General features: G+C 51.5%; 1 protein-coding gene across 1 annotated transcript in view; it reads left to right on the top strand.

The window, feature by feature from the left end:
* The window catches only part of SLC30A8 (solute carrier family 30 member 8), a 100,863-nt gene that overhangs the window by 46,347 nt on the left and 31,004 nt on the right, over positions 1-23,512 (top strand). Inside the window, exon 2 of the mRNA XM_075316212.1 lies at positions 17,505-17,686. Within this exon, the coding sequence (XP_075172327.1) occupies positions 17,505-17,686 (182 nt within the window). The remainder of the gene's footprint in view (positions 1-17,504; positions 17,687-23,512) is intronic.

Genomic DNA, 23,512 nt, shown 5'->3' with positions numbered 1-23,512 from the left:
CGGACCAAATCCCCAAACCAAATCACCCCTTTCACTCACGGGCGAGGAGCGCCGCTCGAGTCCCCGGATCCGGCCCACCGCTCGAGCCACCGAGCAGCCGCAGCAGCACCGGACCCAAGCGCCAGCGAGAGCGCAGCAGCGACGGCTCCCTCCCCGCCCGCGACATAACCATCTCTTCCGGCTGAAGTTTACGCTCCGGGTGGCCCAAGGAAGGTGCTGCGCCTCATCTCGCACACCCCCGCTGTGAGGCCTGCTTAGCAGATCCACCCCCATCGTTGCTCGGGGTCAAACCACTCCACAAGGCCACGGCACCGTGGCCCTTTAACTCGAGAAGCAGCTCTCCTTATCTGTTCCTTCTCTGCCCGATCACGTGCGGCAAGCTCCCGTCGTCGCTAGTCTCGGGTTGCAATCTCCGTCTGCAGTTGGTACTATTGTCGTTCCCAGTAGGGGGCATCAGCGTCCGGCCTCAGCTCCCTATCTGGCTCTGGCTTTACTTGGACTCTGGCGGCCCCAACAGCCGTAGGGATGCCGCGCGGTTGCGGAACAGGTGAACATCTTGGTTCCGCTCCCGCAGATGCAAACTGATGAACCGACTGCTCTGCAGCCGGGGTTGCAGGGTCCAGGTGCTCTGCCTCTGAGGACGGGACCGGTGATGCAGCCGGGTCTGGTCTGGCTGGTGTCTGGGTGACTGCTGCTGTGACTGGAATGAGGGTTGTGATCTGGATCTCTGCAGCTGGAGCTTCTTGTAGATGCACTGAAGGTTCCGCTGCCGGAGTTAGTGTGGGCAGCTCGGCGTCCGCCGAGGACAGGGTAGTTGATGGTGGAGCGCTCACTGCGAGCGGGGACAGTCCGGATCCCTCAGCTGCTGTGGCCGGATTTGGGCAATCAATAGGGACTGGGTAACCACTTACCCTCTCTTCACGAAGGATTTCAATCTCACGGGCTCGCACCGCCACCGCCAGGCTCCTCATCTCTTCTCTCCAGTGATTCAGAATGAACAGGAACTGCGTCCGCATTCTACTGCACAGCTGCTCTGTTTCCTCCTCTATCCATGTCGCGGTCCCAGGGACAGCACGTTCTGGGGACCAGTCTCGCTCAGCCATCTTGCCACTGCGTCTTCCAGGAACGTTGTTGCCGAGTCCTGGCATCCCTACTCCACTTCCGCTAGTAACACATTTTGGCCCGCCCCCTCGGTCTTTTCGCAGCACTCTCTCGCTGACCGTGGCCCTCTGGGAACTTCCGGTTCTGGCCTCACAAGGAAGACGAAGGGCGGGGCTTAGGCTTCACATGCTTTCTCGATGAAGACAGCATTTTGGCGCGAAAAGATAGCGGACAATGACGGAATTGGCGGGAAAAGGACTTTGGACCTGCAGTCTTCGGCTTTCAAGACGCACGTCACCTTCCACCTCCTACTTCTTTCACTCTGTTTCACTTCTCTGTCACTTTCTCACTTTTCCCTACCAACCCCCATGTGGGCGGCCCTATTCCCTTCAGTTCCCCCAATGGTGTGTCTGGTGGGTTTGGTGCAAAGTGTCCCTAATATTTTGACTGGCTAAGCTGTTAGCAATACCAAAGGACCAGGATCCGTAACCAAGGAGGAGTGGATACTGTGCAGAAGGGCAGGTTGCACAATACCCTGTGACGACCTGATAGGCCAGGGCATCACACTATAGCCACCCTTGCGTAAGTGGTCAGCACACCATGGTTTAGTTTGTAACATAATATATTGTAATTTGTGTAGTTGCCACAAGGTGGCAGTGTGACTTAGGGATAGCAGTCCTGGCACCTGGGTGGGTAGTGTAGGGGTTAAAGGAAAAGTAGGATAGAGGCCCTATAAAAGGGACAGTTAAAAAGAGGAGGGCTAGGAGTGTCCCCGGGAGTAGACAAGGAAAGGAGGAAGCCCAAACCTCCGTTTTGCCCAGATTATTGAATTAAGTTGACTGACCTAAGGGAAGTCATCCCTGCGTTTGTGGACCTACAGGAATTTGCATGTGTGTGAACCTGTAGTAATGGCCCCCAGAAGCAGGGTGTAATGCGGACGGCAGGCAAGGCGTCCATTTTCTGGATACGTGTTTTCTATGACGGTGGAGCTCCAGGTCAGTGACCCCCATGTCAGATAAGGGAAGTACCCCAGAACTGGTGGACTCGGTCACACAGGACCATGTTAGCCGGGAGAATGAGGGGCCTGGTGGTGGCATCAGGAGCCCAGGTGCCGGGAAAACGGTCGGCTGCCAAATTAATGAGACAGTGGAGTATGGAGGGAACCCTAATGGGGTCTGGAGTGGTGCCCGGACAGTAAAGAAAATAGACGCTGTAGGTGCTGTACTGACAAGAAGAAAAATGGAGAAGTTAACTGTATTAAATGTTGAACAGACCAAAAGTAAAGTGCGGAAGATGGCTGCTGTACGTGTTATTGAGAAAAGATGTAAAGTTTCGTCATTTGAAAAACCTACTACTGTGTGCAGTTTATTGAATCAGTGTGAGAATAGACTGCATGGAAGACGTCCTTTTAGTAATGTGGCGTCCGGGAGGAGGGGGATTACCCCGCTGCTTCTACGTGGCCTGGTAACCCCTGAATGCAGTGTTTCCACCACCGAGAGGCCCAGGGCACCTGTTACATCTTGGTGTAGTCAGTAGGATGGACTTCCGTGCCACAGAGTAGGCCCCAGGGCGAAAGTAAGGAAGAAAAGGAAAAGAGCCTTTGGTGATGTGCGGCTGAAAGAAACTAAGATGGCGGAGGTCGCATTTGAGGAGCGACGAGCACAGCATGGGCGGAGCTAGAGCGCGAAGGCGCAAAAGTGTGGTCCGCCCCCAGCATCCCTGGTGTCTCCAGGTGTAACATTTGATTTTTTTCTTCATTCATTGGAAATTCTAAAATTGTTTTGCTATGGTTATAAAGCAAAATTTAAAGTTCTGCACCTAAGACATAGGCCCCATCAAGATTCATCGTCTGCCGTGCACAACGGTATTGATAAGAGGCCATACTAGAGTAGGATGCACCTGAGTTATAGAGAGGCTCATACCTCTTAATGAATTGGAAATGTCTGAACTGTGACGTGGGCCTCCGAGCACATTGACACAAATTTTACTCCAGTCCTAGACCGGAATTAAGAGTTGTGGTGTAAGGAGTGCCACAGCTTGACATGAATTAGATGAGCTTTTCAGGTCTGGGAAAAACTGACATGAAAAGGTTTTTGTGCAAACTCGAGTTAAAAAAAAAAGTTTTAAAAAATATAAATAAATATAAATAAAAACTAGCAATTTGAATTACACTCTTTTTCCAATTCAAAAACAAGAAAAGTAAGTGTATTCGGTATCGCTGTGTCTGTACAGGTCCATAATAACAAAATATAAAATTATTTAACCCATAAGTTCGATGCTATTGTAGGGTGAGGTTGGCAGTTAGTATTGGCCATGTGTTCAGGGGTAACCGGACCGCCGCACAGCTGACCGTTAACCCCATGCCTGCCGGGCCTCACCCCACTTACAGGGAATCTTCTGTGCCATTCATTCTTTGTTTCACTCACATGCTGAGACAGGAACCGGCACACTAGGGAAACGTTTTCTATCAACACAGCTTTACTTCTCAGTTCCAACATAACTTCAACATTCATTTGATTCACAGTAGTCTGCATGTCATTTTCCACATACGCTTTCAGGGCACCGGTGATGGTCCCACGGGGGTTCATCCTGTACTTCATATACTTCAGAAAATGGTACAATTTGGCAGCCGGCAGCTTCCCTGGCACCCAGGCCCAGGTACCCTTGGGCACTCCTAGGCACATCATCCCCCTGGTGGACATCACTCCCGCAGAGACCAATTCATATAAGCTCCATGCCACCCACAGAGGTTAGCATGCTGCTTGAAAGGAGCTTACACTCCTCAGACTATTCTTCAGGCCAGGACCAGACCTACCCTTCTCCGGAGGGTGCAACTGACCTTCGGTCGCCAGGGGGGTTCTTTGGGTATTTGCTTCAGGGGAACGGTCGCCTTCCCGACCGGCTGAACTATTCCTTACTTCTTGGGATGCAGTTAATTCAATCCTCGGTTTGCAGGATCCTGCATGTCCGCGGTCCAGGACTGGCCCTTAGGGTCCATGTCACGGGCGGAGGAGGGGACGCTGCGCTCACCCACTGCTCGGGTCCGGCCGCTGCTGCTGCTGCTCGGTGGCTCGAGCGGTGGGCCGGATCCTGGGGACTCGAGCGGCGCTCCTCGCCCGTGAGTGAAAGGGGGTGGTTTGGTTTAGGGATATTGTCCGTGACGCCACCCACGGTTGTGGTGAGGTTGTGGCACCACCGCTGCTCTGGACGGGGATCCCGGGAGCGGTGACAGGGAGCAGCTTGGATGTTGTTTCTCCCCTCCGTGGGTAGGGGGGCTGGTTGTCCCGGGGCCCGGTGAGGGAGGGACGGCAGGCGGGTTACGGGGCCTGGTAAGGTGCAGGGATGCGGGGGCAGCACGGTGCCGCACGGCACGGTGGTACTCACTCAGCCAATGACAAATGTAAAGTCTCCGGTAAAACAAACGGCTGGATGGACGGGTCCCACAGACGGCTGCGGTAGCTCTCCCGGTAGGTTGGTGGTGACTGCCTTTCCCTGCACCTGTGTTGTGTTCACGGTTCCAATGGCTTCCCACCGGTAACCCGCTCCCCAGCTTGGATGGATGCTGAGGGAGCCCCTTTTGCCCGCAGGCTCTGGCCCTGGGAACTGTAGCCTTGGCAGTGACTGTATTTCCCTTCACGGTTTGAGCTGTTGCCTTCAATCGGGTCTTGACTGCTGGGAAACCCCGGAGGTTCCCTTCGTTAACGGATTTGACCGGTTTTACGGCGACTCCTAGCCTGGTCGGGGTCCGTAAGCCCTGCCGAATGGTGCTGGCTTCTCTTTGCTCCCCGATCTGGTACCGTCGGGCCACCGCCCGTCCCCGGTCCTTACGGTTCACTCCAATCAGCCTCTCCTGCAGACGGTCACCACCGTCTGCCAACCTTGCTGTATGTGCCCGGGCCACGCACCCGGACACGGTCAGTCTCCTCTACTACCACTTCACTTTCCAAAACTGATCTGACTTCTCTTCCTTTTTCTCGCCTCCAGGACTGTGAACTCCTCGGTGAGCGGGACCAACCGCCTGGCCCACCCCCTGGTGTGGACATCAGCCCCTGGAGGGAGGCAACAAGGATTTGTGTTTGACCTAGATGTGCCTAGCCGGGGTGTGGGGTGTGTTGTTGCAGTACCTGTGACGTCCTGGCTTGTCCAGGGCGCCACATTCCCCCTTAGTAAAATGCAGACCGTCCGCGGGCTGCCCGTCCATCACCGGTTTTATTTTTGGTTAACTGTAGAAAAGGGGTAAAACCTATAAAAACAGTAAAAACAAGCATTTTGTATAAAACTTCCCTTAACGGGAGGTACAGTACTTAAACGTTGCAAACGGTAACGGCTTCCGCTCTTCTCCCACCCAAACAACCTGGCCCTGATGCTGCCCCTAAGAAGTGGGCAGCACCCCTTGCCCCAGGCCATCACCAGGCTGCCCGAGCGGGTACGGTCTCTATCAGGGGACCTGCGTCCATAAGGACCCCTGAACCCCCGGAGGATTGCCACCGGTTTCGGTAGTGGCGGGCCTGGGCCATCCCTTATCTCCAGGCCCATCCTCCCAAATCAGCCTTTCCGGAGGCGGTAACGGTTTCACGCCAACAATTATTTACATCCCACTATTTTGTGGTTGCCCTGCAAGTTCTCGGGCTTGTCCGTAAGAAGTCCCTTACGCAACGGTTGCAGGAAGTCCCTACGGGGACTGGTTGCCGGCAACGGCCGGTTTAATCAAAGTGCTAATCAGGTTACATCTTCTGTTGATTACTTATCATTCACAACTTTTAAACTGGTGGTCCCAACGGGGACAACTTGCTGACAACGGTGGACCGCTGACTCACTCCAAATCCACGGTGTCGGCCGGGGGAGGGGGCCGGGCTGGTGCTCGGGCCTCTTGACCGCCCCTCAGCTTCAAGTCCAGAGCAAACCAACCCCTCTCCCCGTAATGCCGAGTGTACTGGACCAAGTCCCCCGGCATAAGGTTGCGGCCCGGGTGGTCCTCCGGTAGGTGGGCATTGACGTCCCGTCGGGCCACAAAGATTTCGGCCTCCAGGCCCGGCTCATATATAAACCCGTACCCCCGACGGACGTCAAACCTCCTCACTTGTCCTTCATAGAGCGGGCCCCGTACACGGAAGGTGGCTTGGCGGAGGCTTTCTTTCTCCTTAATCATGCGGGCTACCAGCTCCGCCTTCCTCCTTTCCCTCTCCGCGATCTCCTGGCCCAGCGGGGTCTGCTCCCTGTCCCAGTAAGGACTACTGCGGGCCCCAGCGCACGGGTCGGGCCCCGCGAGACCTCCTTCACGCTGCCCAGTACTGGCATTCTGGGGGGAAGGTCCCGCAGTGTCATGGCCTGGTGTGCTGCCTTACAGCGGCAACCCGGCGCGGCCTCAGCCGAGGCGTGGGGGATGGGCACAGGGACAGTCTCCCGCTTAACCTCCTGCACGGAGCAGCCTGTCGGAACCGGTTCGGGCTTAGGCACGATCACTACAGGTGCCTCCAGTATCTCTCCGCTGACGGCCTCGGATTTCGGCATCTTCCAAGGGAGCGGCTCCGGGCGGTCACGGGCCCCAGCTGCAGGTCGGTCAGGCGGGGTACCGCTACCGGTTGTGGTTGTAGCGGGCCTAGTGACGGGGCAGCAGCAGCCAACACGGGTAGCGGGGGAGGTAGCAGGGCGAGCGGGTGTAGACTGGGCCCCTCGGCCGCGATGACCGACCCGCTAGGGGTACAGGGGCGTGGGTCACTTACCCTCTCTTCCAAGACTCCCTCCACCTCGCGTCTCCGTATGGCCGCCACCACCTCCGCCATGTCGACCTCCCACTCCTCCAAGAGAAGTTGCACTCTGATCTGCAGCCGTTGTTGTAGCTGAGCGGTCCGGACCTCCACCCACGCCGCGGTTCCAGGCGCGGGGGCTACGGTGCTGCGGGACGGTTGGTACATCGCTGCGGCGGCCTCTTCCAGGAACAAAAAGATGGCCGCAGGGTCCTGGCGTCCCTGCTTTTATAGCCGCGGGCTACATGCGGCCAGACGCCATCCGTCCCCCTTAGTCTTTTTCCGGCTCCTCCTCTACAGGGGCGGGGTTTCGGTTTTCGCGCCTCCACTACTCGGGAAGATGCTCGAGCGGGGACTTTTCGCGCCCAAAAATGGCGGATTCTCAATTTTTTTCGGCTGGACGCCTCTGGCGGTCACAAGGCGCACCTCTACTAGATGGCAGAGCAGTAAGATCCTGTTCGTGACGCCAAGTTGTCGCGGGCGGAGGGGGGGACGCTGCGCTCACCCACTGCTCGGGTCCAGCCGCTGCTGCTGCTGCTCGGTGGCTCGAGCGGTGGGCCGGATCCCGGGGACTCGAGCGGCGCTCCTCGCCTGTGAGTGAAAGGGGGTGGTTTGGTTTAGGGATATTGTCCGTGACGCCACCCACGGTTGTGGTGAGGTTGTGGCACCACCGCTGCTCTGGACGGGGATCCCGGGAGCGCTGACAGGGAGCAGCTTGGATGTTGTTTCTCCCCTCCGTGGGTAGGGGGGTTGGTTGTCCCGGGGCCCGGTAAGGGAGGGACGGCAGGCGGGTTACGGGGCCTGGTAAGGTGCAGGGTCGCGGGGGCAGCGCGGTGCCGCACGGCACGGTGGTACTCACTCAGCCAATCACGAATGCAAAGTCTCCGGTAAAACAAACGGCTGGATGGATGGGTCCCACAGACGGCTGCGGTAGCTCTCCCGGTAGGTTGGTGGTGACTGCCTTTCCCTGCACCTGTGTTGTGTTCACGGTTCCAATGGCTTCCCACCGGTAACCCGCTCCCCAGCTTAGATGGATGCTGAGGGAGCCACTTTTGCCCGCAGGCTCTGGCCCTGGGAACTGTAGCCTTGGCGATGACTGTATTTCCCTTCACGGTTTGAGCTGTTGCCTTCAATCGGGTCTTGACTGCTGGGAAACCCCGGAGGTTCCCTTCGCTAACGGATTTGACCGGTTTTACGGCGACTCCTAGCCTGGTCGGGGTCCGTAAGCCCTGCCGAATGGTGCTGGCTTCTCTTTGCTCCCCGATCAGCCTCTCCTGCAGACGGTCACCACCGTCTGCCAACCTTGCTGTATGTGCCCGGGCCACGCACCCGGACATGGTCAATCTCCTCTACTACCACTTCACTCTCCAAAACTGATCTGACTTCTCTTCCTTTTTCCCGCCTCCAGGACTGTGAACTCCTCGGTGAGCGGGACCAACCGCCTGGCCCACCCCCTGGTGTGGACATCAGCCCCTGGAGGGAGGCAACAAGGATTTGTGTTTGACCTAGATGTGCCTAGCCGGGGTGTGGGGTGTGTTGTTGCAGTACCTGTGACGTCCTGGCTTGTCCAGGGCGCCACATCCACAAATTCAATTACTAGATTGGGGCTCTTTCACAATCTCTCCACCCGGGGACACTCCTGTCCCTTCTTCCCTGTCTCCCCTTTTTGTTCCCAGTGCTCCACCCCACTAACCCCTTCCTGCCTACCAGCAGCGGGGAAGTGGCCGAGCACACTGTGGCCATCTTGTGGCTGTTTACCAAAATGCACACATTATGTTGATACACCAACCACACTATACAACTAGTCTGCAGGTCTGGGGTGGGCTGCACCCTGCACCCCCCTACAGTCCTCCCTCCTTTGAGCTTGGCCTCCCGGACAAGCATACTCCAGACCTGCAAGACACCAAAAACAAATGACACAAGCCACACAATATCTATATGCACATCTGTGACGCCCTGGACCAGCCAGGTAGTCACAGATAGGGCCCCGCACAACACCAGTCCCCTAACAAGGTGTCAACAGCCAAACACTTTAAACCCTAGTCACCTCCCTCAGTGCTGGATGGACACACCAGGGGGCGGAGCCAGGCGGTTGGACACGCCGACCGAGGAGTTCAGAGAGCCTGAGGCAGGAAAAAGAAAACAGTTTAGTCTGAGATCAGTTTGAAAGTGCAGTGGAGGAGGACAGGCCTGTGTGACAGGCTTGTAACTGTAATGCTGCCACCAGGGGGAGCCAGAGCTCTGTAGCATAATACACTACACAGAGCAATGAGAACCAGGAAGTGAATTCACAGCGTTCTCATGCATTACCTTAAAGCACAGCTGAGAATCAGAGCTGCAGAGCATGCAAGGAATAGTCAGACAGAATGGGTCAAACACCGTATGGGCAGAAGCAGGACCGGAGGAACGAGCAAAAGCGGAGTCAAAGTCAGACCAAGGTCAGTACCGGAGGAAGCAACCGAGTGGCGAAATAGGAGAGGGGACAAAGGACAGGAGGGACGACCAGGGGATGGAACACAGACAAGGGCACGGGGGCACAGGAACAGACAGATCAGGATATCACTCACAGGACCAGCAATCACAGGCAAAGCAGTGCTAAGCTTATAGCCGGCACTGGTTCACTGGAAATGCCAGCTTTTAAGGCATCCAAGGTCTGGAAGTGAGGCTCGAGAGAAGGCTCCTCCCCCTAGCCATGTGGACAGGGAGGCGAACCATGACAGTAACAGACTGACAGGTGCCAGGGTTGGAGCCCGGGCACCTTTGGCTAGGAGGCATATGGAGGCCTCTGCCTGCAGGAGCTGGGAAGACACTCAGTGGAACCATGGTGGACCGGGACAGGGTAGTGGCCTGCCGGTACCGACCCTGGGAACCGACTGGAAACTGGAGCACAAGTGGGGGTACTCAGACCCTGAAGCTAGGTCCAGAGGCTACTGGAGGCTAGCTAATTATCTGATTGTGGCCAGGACTATAGGTCCTTTCCCACCCAAAGTCCCGACTGAAGACAACAGCCCAACGAGGGGGATAGAAAGCCACTGCCACAGCAGAGAGATCCCACGGGCCAGCGTCTGCGGGCAAAGGGCTCCTCCGACATACACAAGCCGGGGAGCGGACTCCTGTATTGCAAGTTCAGGTAGTCCAACATCACACAAAACAGGTGCAGGAGAAAGGCAGAGACCACTAACCGGGTGGGGGACCAGACTGCGGCCGGCTGCCGGCACCGACCGCCATCACCTTGGTTTACCAGAGACTCGTATGTGGTTAATAATCGTGAGTACAACAGTCCCCCCGGCCGCGCACCTCCCTGCATCGCCCAGCTCTCCCCAACAGGTCCCGGGGCCACCATCCCTACCCACGGAGGGGTTAACACCTTGCTGCGCAACATCTCCCCCGGGTGTCCCGCAACTGCAGCGGTGGTGTCCATCTTCACCATATCCCGTGGGTGGCGTCACAAACTTAAACACGGCTCCGGCTGTACACCTACGTCCCCTAAAACACCAGCCCCCTTTCAGATCGGAGTGACCACAGGGCCCGCCGTGTCTGGAGATGCTCGAGCCACCCACCAGCGAGCCCGGATCCGAGCGACTCAGCTGCAGGCAAGCGTGGGGCGGTACACATCAAATTCTCAAAGTCTCCCTTTTCTTGTTCTTCAAAAAAAAAAGCAAAAAAAGACCTGCAATAAAACACATATTAAACATTTTCAATCTTCACCTTTGCATAAAAGTGTTCATTTAAAAGTCCAGCTGCTACCATGGCCCGAGGGCCTATCTGGCAGCACATCTGGCCTGCAGCCCTGTAACCCAGGAGTTCATTTACCTGAGCATGAAAAACAAACACATGTAAACATTCACAGGAGACTCAGGTACATTGAGTCCACTTCTCCGAGGCACAATTCTTGAAAAAAAAATAAATACATGAAGAGGGGGAGGGGTCGCAACAAAGAAAAATCAACCGCAACCCAAGTGGGGTAATGTCTCTTCTGAAAAGGACCACAGTCCATGGTACAGGGCCCGACTAGCCCTTCTGTCTTCCAGTTCTCCCTCCTTTTCTGATAGCAGTCCCCACATTAGCCCAGGATTGCCTGGCGAGCACAGCCACAATTCCATGGGCGCCGGATATAGAAACACAGTCCACAGATGGCAACAAGCCAGTCCCAATAATCCAGCAGGGGGAAGTGTGTCGCCCCCGCATCAGCAGCCGGGCTGCTCGGATCCGGGGTGGCTCGAGAGGGCTCCGGACCCGGGGGCTCGTGCGGCTCGGTGGAACCGAGGTGGACCGGGCCAGGGTTGTAACCCGCCGGTACCGACACGGGGAACCGACCCGGAAACTGTAGCACAAAGGGGGATACTCAGACCCTGAAGCCAGGAACTAGAAACAACTGGAACTGGTTAATTAACCGTTTGAGGCCAGAACTAGAGGTCCTGTCCCACCCAAAGTCCCTCATAGAAGACAATAGCCCACCGATTAGGTATAAGAGATCATCGCCAGGGCCCATAGATCCCATGGGCCAGCGTCTGCGGGCACGGCTCCTTAGGCCACATCCAGCCAGGAGCGGACTCCTGAATTTTATACTGGGAAAGTCCACCTTACACAACGGTGCAGAAAAAGGATAGAAACCACCAGCCGGGTGGGGGATCCCGAACGCAACCGGCCGCGGCACCGGCCACCACCACCTTGGTTTACCAGAGACTTGTGTGTTTTACTAACAGTGAGTACACCAGCACCCCCAGCAGTCGTCATCTCCCCTGCACCAGAGTCACGGGGTCCCGGGGCCACCATCCCTGCCCACGGAGGGGTTAACAACTTGCTGCACAACATCTCCCCCGGGTGTCCCGTAACAGCAGCGGTGGTGTCCCAGCTCACCACACACCATGGGTGGTGTCACGAACCTATTACGGCCTAGCCCGTACATCTACGTCCCCCATTTTATTCGGCGTGTCCGCGAGATCCCCGGGTCCGGAAACCCTCGAGCCACCACCCCTAAAGGTCCGGATCCGAGTAGCGTCGGCTGCTGGCACGGGGGCGGCACATGTACAGGGGATAGTGTGGAAAGTTCGTGACGCCACCCATGGTGTGTGGTAAGATGGAGAACCACCGCTGCGATTGAGAGTACCCGGTGGCGATGGCGAGGGCAGCTAGGTGTTTAACCTCTCCACGGGTAGGGGGAATGCCCCGGGACTCGGTGATGTTGATTGGGGTGTGCTGTTGGGACGATAGGGGTCACTTGTGTACCACTTGTGTTCCTGCCCCTGGATACTCAAGACACCTAGGTAGGCGCTCCCAATCCCCCTGGTCCTGCCCACTGGTGTGTCCTTCCTACCCTGAGGGGGGTGGCTAGGATTTTGTGGCTGATGGTACCTTGTGTGGGATGGTGTTATGTAGGGTGTAATGCACTTCTGTGACCACCTGGCGGTGCCAGGGCATCACACTGACACCGACAACCGTAGTAAACCAAAGTTCTGGACACCGCTGCCACTGAGGGGGAGCACGCCTGGGTCCCGTTTCTTTTGGTGTTGCCTGTTGGCCTTTGACCTTTCTTCGTGGCACCTTGTCTTCTAGTTGGCCCCTTTAGTCTGAAACTAATTGGGCCCCGCTCCCAAGTGTGGCTAACTGAGGGAGCTTGCTCTCAGGGTTCACGCTTGGGATTTTCTGGACCGTGCAGTGGAAAGTCCTATCCCCCTCGTTGCGCTAGTACCCCGATTTTGGACCGGGTGGAGAACGGATCTTGAAGGCTCCATCCTCATCGGGTAAATTGTCAGAATGCCTGAAGCTACTCCCTGACCTAGGGTCCACATACCCCGTCTTGCCCTGGCACCTGCCCGGTGATGGCACAAGGCCACCGGCTGTCCTCCTCGACAGTCCGTGCCCCTTGTCACGATCCCCTGCGACCGGGGTCCAGCTCTTACCAGACCCAGACCAAAGTCTGCCACCTAGTAGTTCCTAGGAGCCCAGCTCCTGACCTCCTCTCACTTCCACCTCCAACACTACATTCTCCCTTTCTCTGACTCTCACTGACTGACTCCTGACACTCCTGACCTCCCCTTAACCAACCCCCTAAGTGAGCGACCCTATTCCTCTCAGGCCGTCCACTGTCTGGTGGGTGTGGTGCAGAGTGTTCCTAGGATTTTCATTAGCTTGTTTTTGGCAACACCAAAGGTTAGGGACCCGTAACCAAGGAGGAGGTGGATATTGCACAGAAGGGCAGATTGCACAATACCCTGTGACGACCTGATAGGCCAGGGCGTCACAGAAGCGCAACGTGCACATAAAACTTGGAAGTGGGGGAGAACTTTAACTGTGGCCGCTTCTGCCCCACTTAACAACTTCGGCCACCTGATGGGCCCAACACAAAAACGAAGGCCACTGGCACACCCTCAGGGACGTGGAACAGTCCCCTTATTTTTTTATTTCAACAAAACACAAATCAGGGTGCTTTTCCTTACGAAATGACTCACGGTGGCCGGCTTCAGGGGTTGGCCCCCTAAGCTCCACGCAAGTTGACCACAGATGTTGAGTGGTCCCTCTGCTCCACTCTCACTGACGGGGGTGGTGAAGGAGATATTTGGCCGGCGCCAACTCCACTGGCCGCTCTTGCAGCCCCACTGTCTCGGATCGGGACGGTCGGGGGTCTCCTTGGGGCACCAATCGACCGACAGTACAGGCCAGGTCCCTCTCTAAGGCCACTTTGTCCTCCGAGCGGGTCTGCACTACAGCCACAGCAAACTGGCCCCGGGAGCCATCTTCCATCTTCGGGGGACTTCTGGGTGCTCTGCCGAAACCCTAAAGATGACTTGGCAATCAGCTGATCAACTTCAGATTCGGCTTCTAGAATTGGGGCAGTTTTGGTTCGAGTAACCAAGCTTTGGTTAAGAAAGATGGGTGACAATTAAAGACCCTCCTTTTAGGATGTCATATGTTATCATTGTGAGATATCTCCTTAAGTCATGTTGTAGCTGATTACCAAAAATCAATCCAAATTTGTGTTAAGGTCTTTCTCTGGATATCCCAGAACCAGGATTAGAATCTGTGTGACGTGCACACAGGGTCTGGGGGGTTTACTCGGCGCCGGCCCGGTGTAAGGGGGGTTGGGATGTTACAGTGGCCAGGCCCGGTTCCATGACCCCAGCGGTGTCATAAAGATGGAGGGGTTATTTACAGGGGAGGATAGAGTTCGTGATGCCACCTGTGGTTTGCGGCTAGTATAGGAGCCGCCGCTGCAGGAGGTGTGGTCTGCAGCAGATGGTAGCGCTTCTCGGTTGGTGTAGCTCTCCACAGGCAGAGCTCAGGTCCTATGGAGGTTGGGAGTAGTAGTCTCCTGCTGCCGTTCAGCTAAGGCGAGGGTAGGGCGTGGGAAGAATTGGACGACACAGGGGTTGCAGTCAAAGTTCTTTACTCACTGAAGTATCACCGCTTCTGGAGTTCCAGGTCCCGCTGTCATGGGCTCCAACTGATCCCGGATAGTTTGGAGGTCAGAGCCGGTGTTTATCTCTGTGAGTCCTTCCTCTTTGCACTGTGATATGTTGGTCCCCATGGCCTTAAGCTACGCCGGCACCCTCTGCCTTGTAATGGCTCCGGTCCTGTCCCGTATGGCAAGCAGTGCGAGTCCTTTACTGATGCCTCTCTTTTATCACGGCTCCAGGCTCTAGTATGCTGCTGTGCCAAAAAAATTATCAGCAAAATATAGTGGGGGTAAGAAAAGACCACCACTACAATACCTCTAGAAGTATAATAGAATATCAGCAAAAAACAATAGAGGGAATTAATACATAACTTTTAATAGGTTATTATTATTAAAAAGTTGCCCAGTGATGCAACTATAAAAAGTTATTGTGTAAACAAACAAAAACCCAATTCATGTCCGCAAGGACCAATTAGATGAGGAACAAAAACTGGAGCTAGCACACCGGATAGGGGTGGTTACTGTCATTAATCTATGAGTATAATTCGGACAGTCTCCAAAAGTTCTATATTGAATCGGTATCCGAAGTTTACAGATACTACTAATCAATTAATATGATCTGATTGCTGGACCAAAAATGGTATATCTATTGATAAACTAAGTCAAAAAGTGTTCCAGTGGGAACCAAAAGAACTCTCCTAACCCTGTGATAAAGCATAAGGTACACCATTAGTATCACCAATGGCTACCTATCATGATTATATAGTAATGCTTTATAATATTACAAATCTTATATAAAACAGACAAGAGTAATCATAGATACTATTAAGGAGAGTTAAAGATTATCACTAAAAAATAACCCAGGTCACAGTGGTGTACTGCGGGTTGATATTAGTGAATGATGTCAGAGTGGCAACACTAACATTCTTGATGCCCATTGGTTATGCATACAGATCAGAGATAGAGTCAATGTGCAACTACACAATTGATAATTTGAAAAAAAGGGTTGGTCTCACCCATTTATGGATCCAGGTCAGTTGTTGGAGGGGGTCAGTATTCTGGTAAAGTCGGATGGCTGTCCACAACCGGGCATGAGCTCTTTCCCAGGGTGGACTAGCTATATCCTCAAAACCCCATAGACTCCAACCCTTACAAGGGCAGTACCAAGGGCTAGTAATGTATCCAAGTAGGACCCATTCAGTGCTAGTCTAATTCTGGGACCAGAATTAGACTAGCACTGAATAAGTCCTACTTGGATACATTACTAGCCCTTGGCCTGTAGCAATCATCTCCCCTGATGAATCGTAGCAGAGGAAACGCGTCGGGAGGCTGCTGAAGTTATAATAGTGCCAGTTTAAATAGGGTCAGCTTGGTACTGCACTTGTAAGGGTTGGAGTCTATGGGGTTTTGAGGACATAGCTTGTCCACCCAGGGAAAGAGCTCATGCCCGGTTGTGGACAGCCATACGACTTTACCAGAATACTGACCCCCTCCAACAACTGACCCGGATCCATAAATGGGCGAAACCAACCCTTTTTTTCAAATTATCAATTGTGTAGTTGCACATTGACTCTATCTCTGATCTGTATGCATAACCAATGGGCAAATGGGCATCAAGAATGTTAGTGTTGCCACTCTGACATCATTCACTAATATCAACCCGCAGTACACCACTGTGACCTGGGTTATTTTTTAGTGATAATGTTTAACTCTCCTTAATAGTATCTATGATTACTCTTGTCTGTTTTATATAAGGAAATAACGATTTGTAATATTATAAAGCATTACTATATAATCATGATAGGTAGCCATTGGTGATACTAATGGTGTACCTTATGCTTTATCACAGGGTTAGGAGAGTTCTTTTGGTTCCCACTGGAACACTTTTTTACTTAGTTTATCAATAGATATACCATTTTTGGTCCAGCAAGCAGATCATATTAATTGATTACTAGTATCTGTAAACTTCGGATACCGGTTCAATATAGAACTTTTGGAGACTGTCCGAATTATACTCATACATTAATGACAGTAACCACCCCTATCCGGTGTGCTAGCTCCAGTTTTGGTTCCTCATCTAATTGGTCCTTGCGGACAAGAATTGGGTTTTAATAATAATAATAATAATAATAATCTTTATTTCTATAGCGCCAACATATTCCGTAGCGCTTTTTGTTTGTTTACACAATAAGTTTTTATAGTTGCATCACTGGGCAACTTTTTAATAATAATAATATTAATAATAACCTATTAAAAGTTATGTATTAATTCCCTCTATTGTTTTTTGCTGATATTCTATGCTGCTGTGCCCCGGGCACTTTGTGTGGGCTAGAAGACTTGAAATCTTCTGCCCGGCGGTCTTTGCTGGTGGGACGTGCAGTACCCTCCCAGCCTAGGGTTCCGCACCATGTTCTCTGCGCTCGGTCCCAAGGGAGCTATGGCGCAGCTCTTTCCTCAGCGACCGTCTTCTCCTCACTTGTTCCCTGTCGCTGTGCGTGTGTCTGTCGCCTACTCCACTGTTGTTATGCTCCTCCCCCCGGGTTACTGTACTGGTGGGCAGGAGGTCCCATATCTCATGATGGCCACCCCCTTAGCAACTTACCCTAACCCAGTACCGGTGGGAGGGCAACTGAACTGTGTGTTGTGTGGATTGTGGTGGTTACTGGCAATAACCTCCTCCGTACCCGGGATGAATACTGCACCTCAGCCGAGGTGCAGTACCCTGTGGCGACTGAAGCCTCAGGGGTGCCACATGTGCACATGAGACTAAAAAACATAATGAACATAATGCACAGTAATGTGAAAATGACTTGCTGTGCATATGTTTTTTGTTTTTTTTGTCACTTCTTTGTACATGTTCAGGCTTCGAAAGCTGTGACCATTCTCCATGTGGCTTTCGATATTATATATATTAAAGATATTGAAAGCTGCTGCAAAAACAAAGACATCAAAAAAGACTCTTTAGTGTGCACACACTAAATCCTCCAAAGCGAGAAATCCTTTACTAGTTGCTTGGACTGTTGTGCCGGGACTAAATTTCTTACAAACCGTTATTCAATAAAAAAAAAAATGAATAAAATAAATAGCAACTTTGGAGCTGCCAGGTATATGTAAGCAGCTACTAAAAAGCTGACGCCATCCCTAACCCTAATGCTCTGCACATTATCACATAAACAGATGTGACCTTCTCAGAGCACCAATCCTTTAAGTACCCCTTAGTTCCTGCCGTCTTTTACAGTTAATGATTTTCTTTCTTCCAGTGGGGAACAATCAAACTGTAATAAAGAGAAACATCAAGATGAAGAGTCCATTACCCCGTACCACTGCCACAACAATAACACTAAGGCGTACGATGCCAGACAGAAAGAGCACAACATGGCCAGAAAGAAGCTCTACATTGCCGCAGCCATTAGCTTGGCATTCATCGTGGCAGAGATTGCAGGTAACTTTAATAAATTCATAGATTTTGAGAAGTTTGATCTTTTTACCTGTTTTTGCATTGCATGTATTTTTTATTTTAAATATTGCCAATGTATTGTTTTCATATCGCAAATTTTATACAAAAACTAAATTAGAAATGTTCAAGTTTTCACATACACAACTGCAACTGCAGCAATCTGTCATTGGGTATGTATAGATGGAACAGGTGCCCTTATGTTGGTCCTCAGATTCGAGACCCTGCACTGTACCCTCTCTCGGAGGTAGGCTTGATGGTAGCCAAGTCCGAGCCCCCACCATGACCCTAATTCCTGTCTGAGCTCTGATCTTACTCCCCCACCCTGGGAGGGGTAACAAAACCCCAGAGAAAAAACATGGACAAAGGAGAATGAAACCTCATACACACCGCACTCTAACACAAAGGAGAGACAATATGTGTACAGGGGAAAAAAGAAACAGGTAAGGAATAAACACACAACTGGGGAACGTTCACACCATGCAGAACAGCAACTGTAGATCACGACGAATGGAATAACATCTGGGATCGCTGGAGCTAAGCAGAAGCTATCTTCGGCAATCTGCTACTATACTCCCCAGCCTGAAATAGGAAGAAACCAACTGTGGATGGTTATCCGGCTCTCAGAAGAGTTGCACACTGCTCCAAAAAAGGATTAGTTCCTGTATGGCTGGGAGAAGAGAAACAACTCAGCCGATGCCCAACAAAGCTGAGCACTTAAGAGAAACCAGGTTGCCTGTCAGACTCTGCCACGTGAACAGAGTCAGACACCATAGAAGTAATCCGCATGTGCGGACCCGGACAGCGCATGACACAATCACAATGTCACTGATTCATCTTTCTTCACAATAACCTTTCCACATGCTGATTAGATGCTTCAATACAAAAAGGTAGGTTTTATTGCTGCTAATGTACAAGTGCATTTCCAGAAACTTAGACTTTAAAAGAGCCGCAGTGGCAAGTGTGAAAATTGTAAGATTCTTTTTTTAAGATTGTTCTGTGGGGAGAAAACATTGCCCCAATTTTATTTTATTTTTTAAAATACATTTAGCACAAAAATCTGAGTTAAACAGGTATTTTTTGTTTTTAAGATAAACTCCTTTTAAGAATAACTTTGATGCAACCAGATAAGAAAAGTTTCCCTCCATAACCATTTATTCCTCCCTTTTCTTGATAACCCTTATGTACTGCCCCGCGCTCGGCTGTAGCCGAGCCGCTCAGATCCGGGCTCGTGTGTCGGTTGCTCGAGCGCCTTCGGACCAGGGGTCACGTAGCTCTTGTAAAGGGGCTGGCGTGTCGAGTGGGGGGTGTTTGGATTTAGGTTGAAAGTTCGTGACGCCACCCACGGGTTGTGGTGAATGTGGCACCACCGCTGCCGGTTATCGGGCACCCCGGGGGGAGATGCTGGGGGGCAGCTTGAGATGTTAACCCTTTCGTGGGCAGGGGATGGTGGCCCCAGGACCCGGTTTGTGTGGTGCAGTGTCGGTGCGAGGCCCACGGGCCCAGCAGTACTCACTCGCATTAACACACAGGAGTCTCTGGTAAACCAAACGGTGGATAGTCGGTGACTGCAGCCGGTCGCTTCAGTCCCCAAAAGGTTGGTGGTGTCAGTCTTCTCCTGCACCTTTTTGCACGTTTGGACAGCTGCGCTTCAGCAACGGGAGTCCCGCTCCCCGGCGTGTGCGTTGGGAGAGCCCTTTGCCCGCAGGCGCTGGCCCGGTGGATCTTTGGCCCTTGGCGGTGGCCGTTATCCGGAATTGGTGGGCTGTTGCCTTCTTTCGGGACTTTGGGTGGGAAACGACCTAAAGTCCAGACCTCAATCAGTTAACGGGGTCCGGTAGATTCGGGACTGCGTTTCAGGGTCTGAGTACCCCCAACTTGTGCTCCGGTTTACAGCTGGTTCCCCGGTTCGGTACCGGCGGGTCACTACCCCGCCCCGGCTACCTACCGTTCCACCAGGACTGTCTTCCCGGATCCTGCAGACGGCCATCACCATCTGCCTCCTGGTCACAGTGCCCGGGCTCCTACCCAGGGCACAGACAGATTCTCACTCCACTCAACTCCGCTCCCTAAAAGATCTCTCCTCAGACTAATCTGAACTTGAACTTCCTGCATCTGGGCATGTGAACTCCTGGGGGGCGTGCGACCGCCAGGCTCCGCCCCCATGGTGTGGACATCAAACCCAGAGGGAGGTAACCAGGGTTTTAAATGGGTGGCTGCTTATTTGGGGAACGGGTGTAGTGCATGGGGCTATCTGTGACTACCTGGCTAGTCCAGGGCATCACACTTAGGCGGGCTTTGCACACCACGACATCGCAGGTGGGGTCAAATTGAAAATGACGTACTTCTGGCATCGCATGCGACATCGTAGTGTGTAAAGGTTCGATGATACGATTAACGAGCGCAAAAGCGTCGTAATCGTATCATCGGTGCAGCGTCGGCATAAACCATAATTACGCTGACGCGACGGTCCGATGTTGTTCCTCGCTCCTGCGGTAGCACACATCGCTGTGTGTGAAGTCACAGGAGCGAGGAACATCTCCTACCGGCGTCACCGCGGCTTCCGAAGGATATGCGGAATGAAGGAGGTGGGCGGGATGTTTACATCCCGCTCATCTCCGCTCCTCCGCTCCTATTGGCCGCCTGCCGTGTGACGTCGCAGTGACGCCGCACGACCCGCCCCCTTAATAAGGAGGCGGGTCGCCGGCCAGAGTGACGGTCGCAGGACAGGTGAGTCCATGTGAAGCTGCCGTAGCGATAATGTTCGCTACGGCAGCTATCACAAGGATATCGCAGCTGCGACGGGGGCGGGGACTATCGCGTTCGGCATCGCAGCATCAGCTTGCGATGTCGCAGTGTGCAAAGCCCGCCTTAGACCAGGGCTTCTCAAACTTTCTCCACTGTGGCCTCACCTAACAGGCCAGTGATCTCTGCTCCACACCACACGGGCCAGGAAAGGACTGGGCAACATCATCTGTTGTGGAATTCCATATCAAAATTAACTTTAAGTTTGATGTTTCATTTGTCTCCTAAGATCAGTACAATGTTAAATAAATAGAAGAATAAGTAGAAAATAAGTAAGTGAATTACCGTATGTTGCTAAAAAAAAAATAATTACTGCATCCAGAGAAAGAAATGTGTAGCTTACAGTCATATTTTTGGAAACTGGCACCCAAGCTGAGCCTCACCAACAAGTGGGCACCCTCTAGTTTTAGTAGGGGAAATAGAAAAAAATGAACACATGAATGCAGGATCCGACTACACAAAGGGTCAGTTTGTAGTCTGTCACCGTAGAGACACATAGGTCTGCATGGGAGCTGTAAACGCAACACTAGGATATTTTAATTTAAAGGGAACTACTCATGTAAAAAAATGCTATTAATCTGCAGATATGGGGTTAATCTGCTAGTATATAGTGATCTGAAGCTCCCGGCGCCTGAAATTAGAGCCCGGTTACTGGGAGGAAATTACCTTTATTACTCCCAGCAGCCTCGGGCTTTCAGTCACAGGGGTGGCACTGGCACGCTGAATAAGGTTAATTTCTTCCTGGCAGCGGAGCTCTCAGCACCGGCACCTAGTAGCATCAGAACGCTATGAACTTACAGATTAACCCCATATATGCAGGTTAAGTGTTTTTTTAAAATGACAGGTTCCCTTTAAACCCTTCATGACGTAGAACATACCGGTATGCCCTAAATCATATTGGGGTAATCATCGTAGGCTGCTGTGGTGAGCCGGTGGTGATCCCTGCACATGTCTGTATTTGAATAGCAGATGTGCGGCTAACAGGCATGGGTTGATCCATGATCCACCCGCACCTGTTAACCCCTTATATCGCGCTGTCAAAATGTAACAGATTTAAATGGCCGCGGTTGGGAATGCACCTTTCTCTGCTACCATTGGAGGCCCCGTGATGTGATCACGTGGAGCCAATGGTTGCCATGGTAGCAACAGGTCATGTGATGACTCCTGTCACTATCATGACTCACTTCCTCTTACAGCCGGCAGAGCAGCAGCTGAAACAGGAGAGGAGCATTTCTGCTAATCAGAGCTGTGCAGAAATGAACAAGCGATCAGACTGCTGATCCTTATAGTCCCCTAGGGAGACTAGAAAAATTAAAATAAAAAGTAAAAAAAGTTTTAAAAAATTAATAAAAAGTAAAAATCCTAAAAGTTCAAATCACCCCCCATTCGCCCCATTGAAAATTAAACAATAAAAAAATTAAAAATATACACATTTGGATTCATCATGTTCAGAAATGCCTGATCTATAAGAATATACAATCAATTAATCTGATCATAAACAGCATAGCGTGAAAAAAATCCAAACACCAAAATTACATTTTTTGGTAGTCGCAAATTTTGCGCAAAATGCAATAACTCTCCGCAAAAATGGTACCATTAAAAATGCCAGCTCAAGACGCAAAAAATAAGTTGTCACTGAGCCCCATATCCAAAAAATTAGAATGCTAAGGGTCGCGGAAATGACGCAAAAAGTGTGCCACTTTTTTTGGACAAATTTCTGATTTTTTTTTCACCGCTTAGATAAAAGTAAACCTGTACATGCTTGGAATCTACAAACACGTACCGGCCTGAGGCATCATAACGATCATTTTTACCATATACTGAACACGGTGAATTAAATATCTCAAAACAATTATGCAATCACACTTTTTTCAATTTTTCGGCACTTGAAATTTTTTTGCCGTTTTTCAGTACACTATACAGTAAAACTCATGGTTTTATTTAAAAGCACAACTCGTCCTGTAGAAAAGAAGCCCTCATATGGCAAGATTGATGGAAAAATAAAAAAAGTTACGGCTCTCGGAAGAAGGGGAGCAAAAAACAAAAATGGAAAATCGCCCGATCATGAAGTGGTTAAAGTTGCTTTATATTTTTTTTTTATGCATCAGAACAGTAAAAAAATATTTCTAAAGGTTCCATATTCTTTATCTTGCCTACAATTGCATAGTGATAAACTCTAAATAAATGATTTTTTTTTAGGAAAATTACCACTTGATGTGTATGGTGCAGTCTTGGACACATGCATCAGTCTCCAGAAGCAGCAGTGATGGCTGGCTGTTACAGCAACAGGCTGTATGGACAATATAATTACCTGTAAACTTATTGTGATCTAAAACCGGATCCAATCTAATTGCAAAATAATTCAAGTTAGAGGGCAAATATAAAATTATGATGGTCAAAATGGTAAAATTACCCTGAAATGTTTTAGGGGTAAATAAGTAACATTTTTGTATTGTGGGCATTAAATGAATTAATATTTTTACGCTTTAGGAGACTTGAAGATACTATATCAAATACAAAATTATCACAATGGGCATTATGGGGCCAAACAGGACTATGCATTCTGAGCATACATGTGAGAAGCTGGCCTCAAACTGAAGACTATTGGACCAATGGAGCACTATTGGGTTTTATTAGATATTTTTTTGCTTGTTAGTTTAAGGAGCACAGAAGGCCAGGCACGAGATTGGTAATTGGGGAAAAGAAATCATTCCATTACTCTAGATAGTGTCTCAGGGGCCTCAATTAAGCTATTGTTCTTCCAAATACTAAAGGTTGTGAATGGGGATTGTAGACACAGTTGCGTCATCACCACAGGGGGTCTCACATGCAGTTCCAGGTGTGAGGCTCAGCCTCAGGAAAATACCTCCACCAATGCACAATTAGCTTTGGGAGAGGAGGGGGTTTCCCAGAGGGCGGCATGGGGTACTTAAGACCATGATGAGGGGATGAGGATTGTTGCTGACTGGGAGGACAATGGCTTAATTGAGGCCCCTGTGACACTAAGGA

The sequence above is a fragment of the Anomaloglossus baeobatrachus genome, chromosome 6, assembly GCF_048569485.1.
Source record: "Anomaloglossus baeobatrachus isolate aAnoBae1 chromosome 6, aAnoBae1.hap1, whole genome shotgun sequence".
NCBI classification, from domain to species: domain Eukaryota; kingdom Metazoa; phylum Chordata; class Amphibia; order Anura; family Aromobatidae; genus Anomaloglossus; species Anomaloglossus baeobatrachus.
This window is presented reverse-complemented; position numbering and strand designations above follow the sequence as displayed.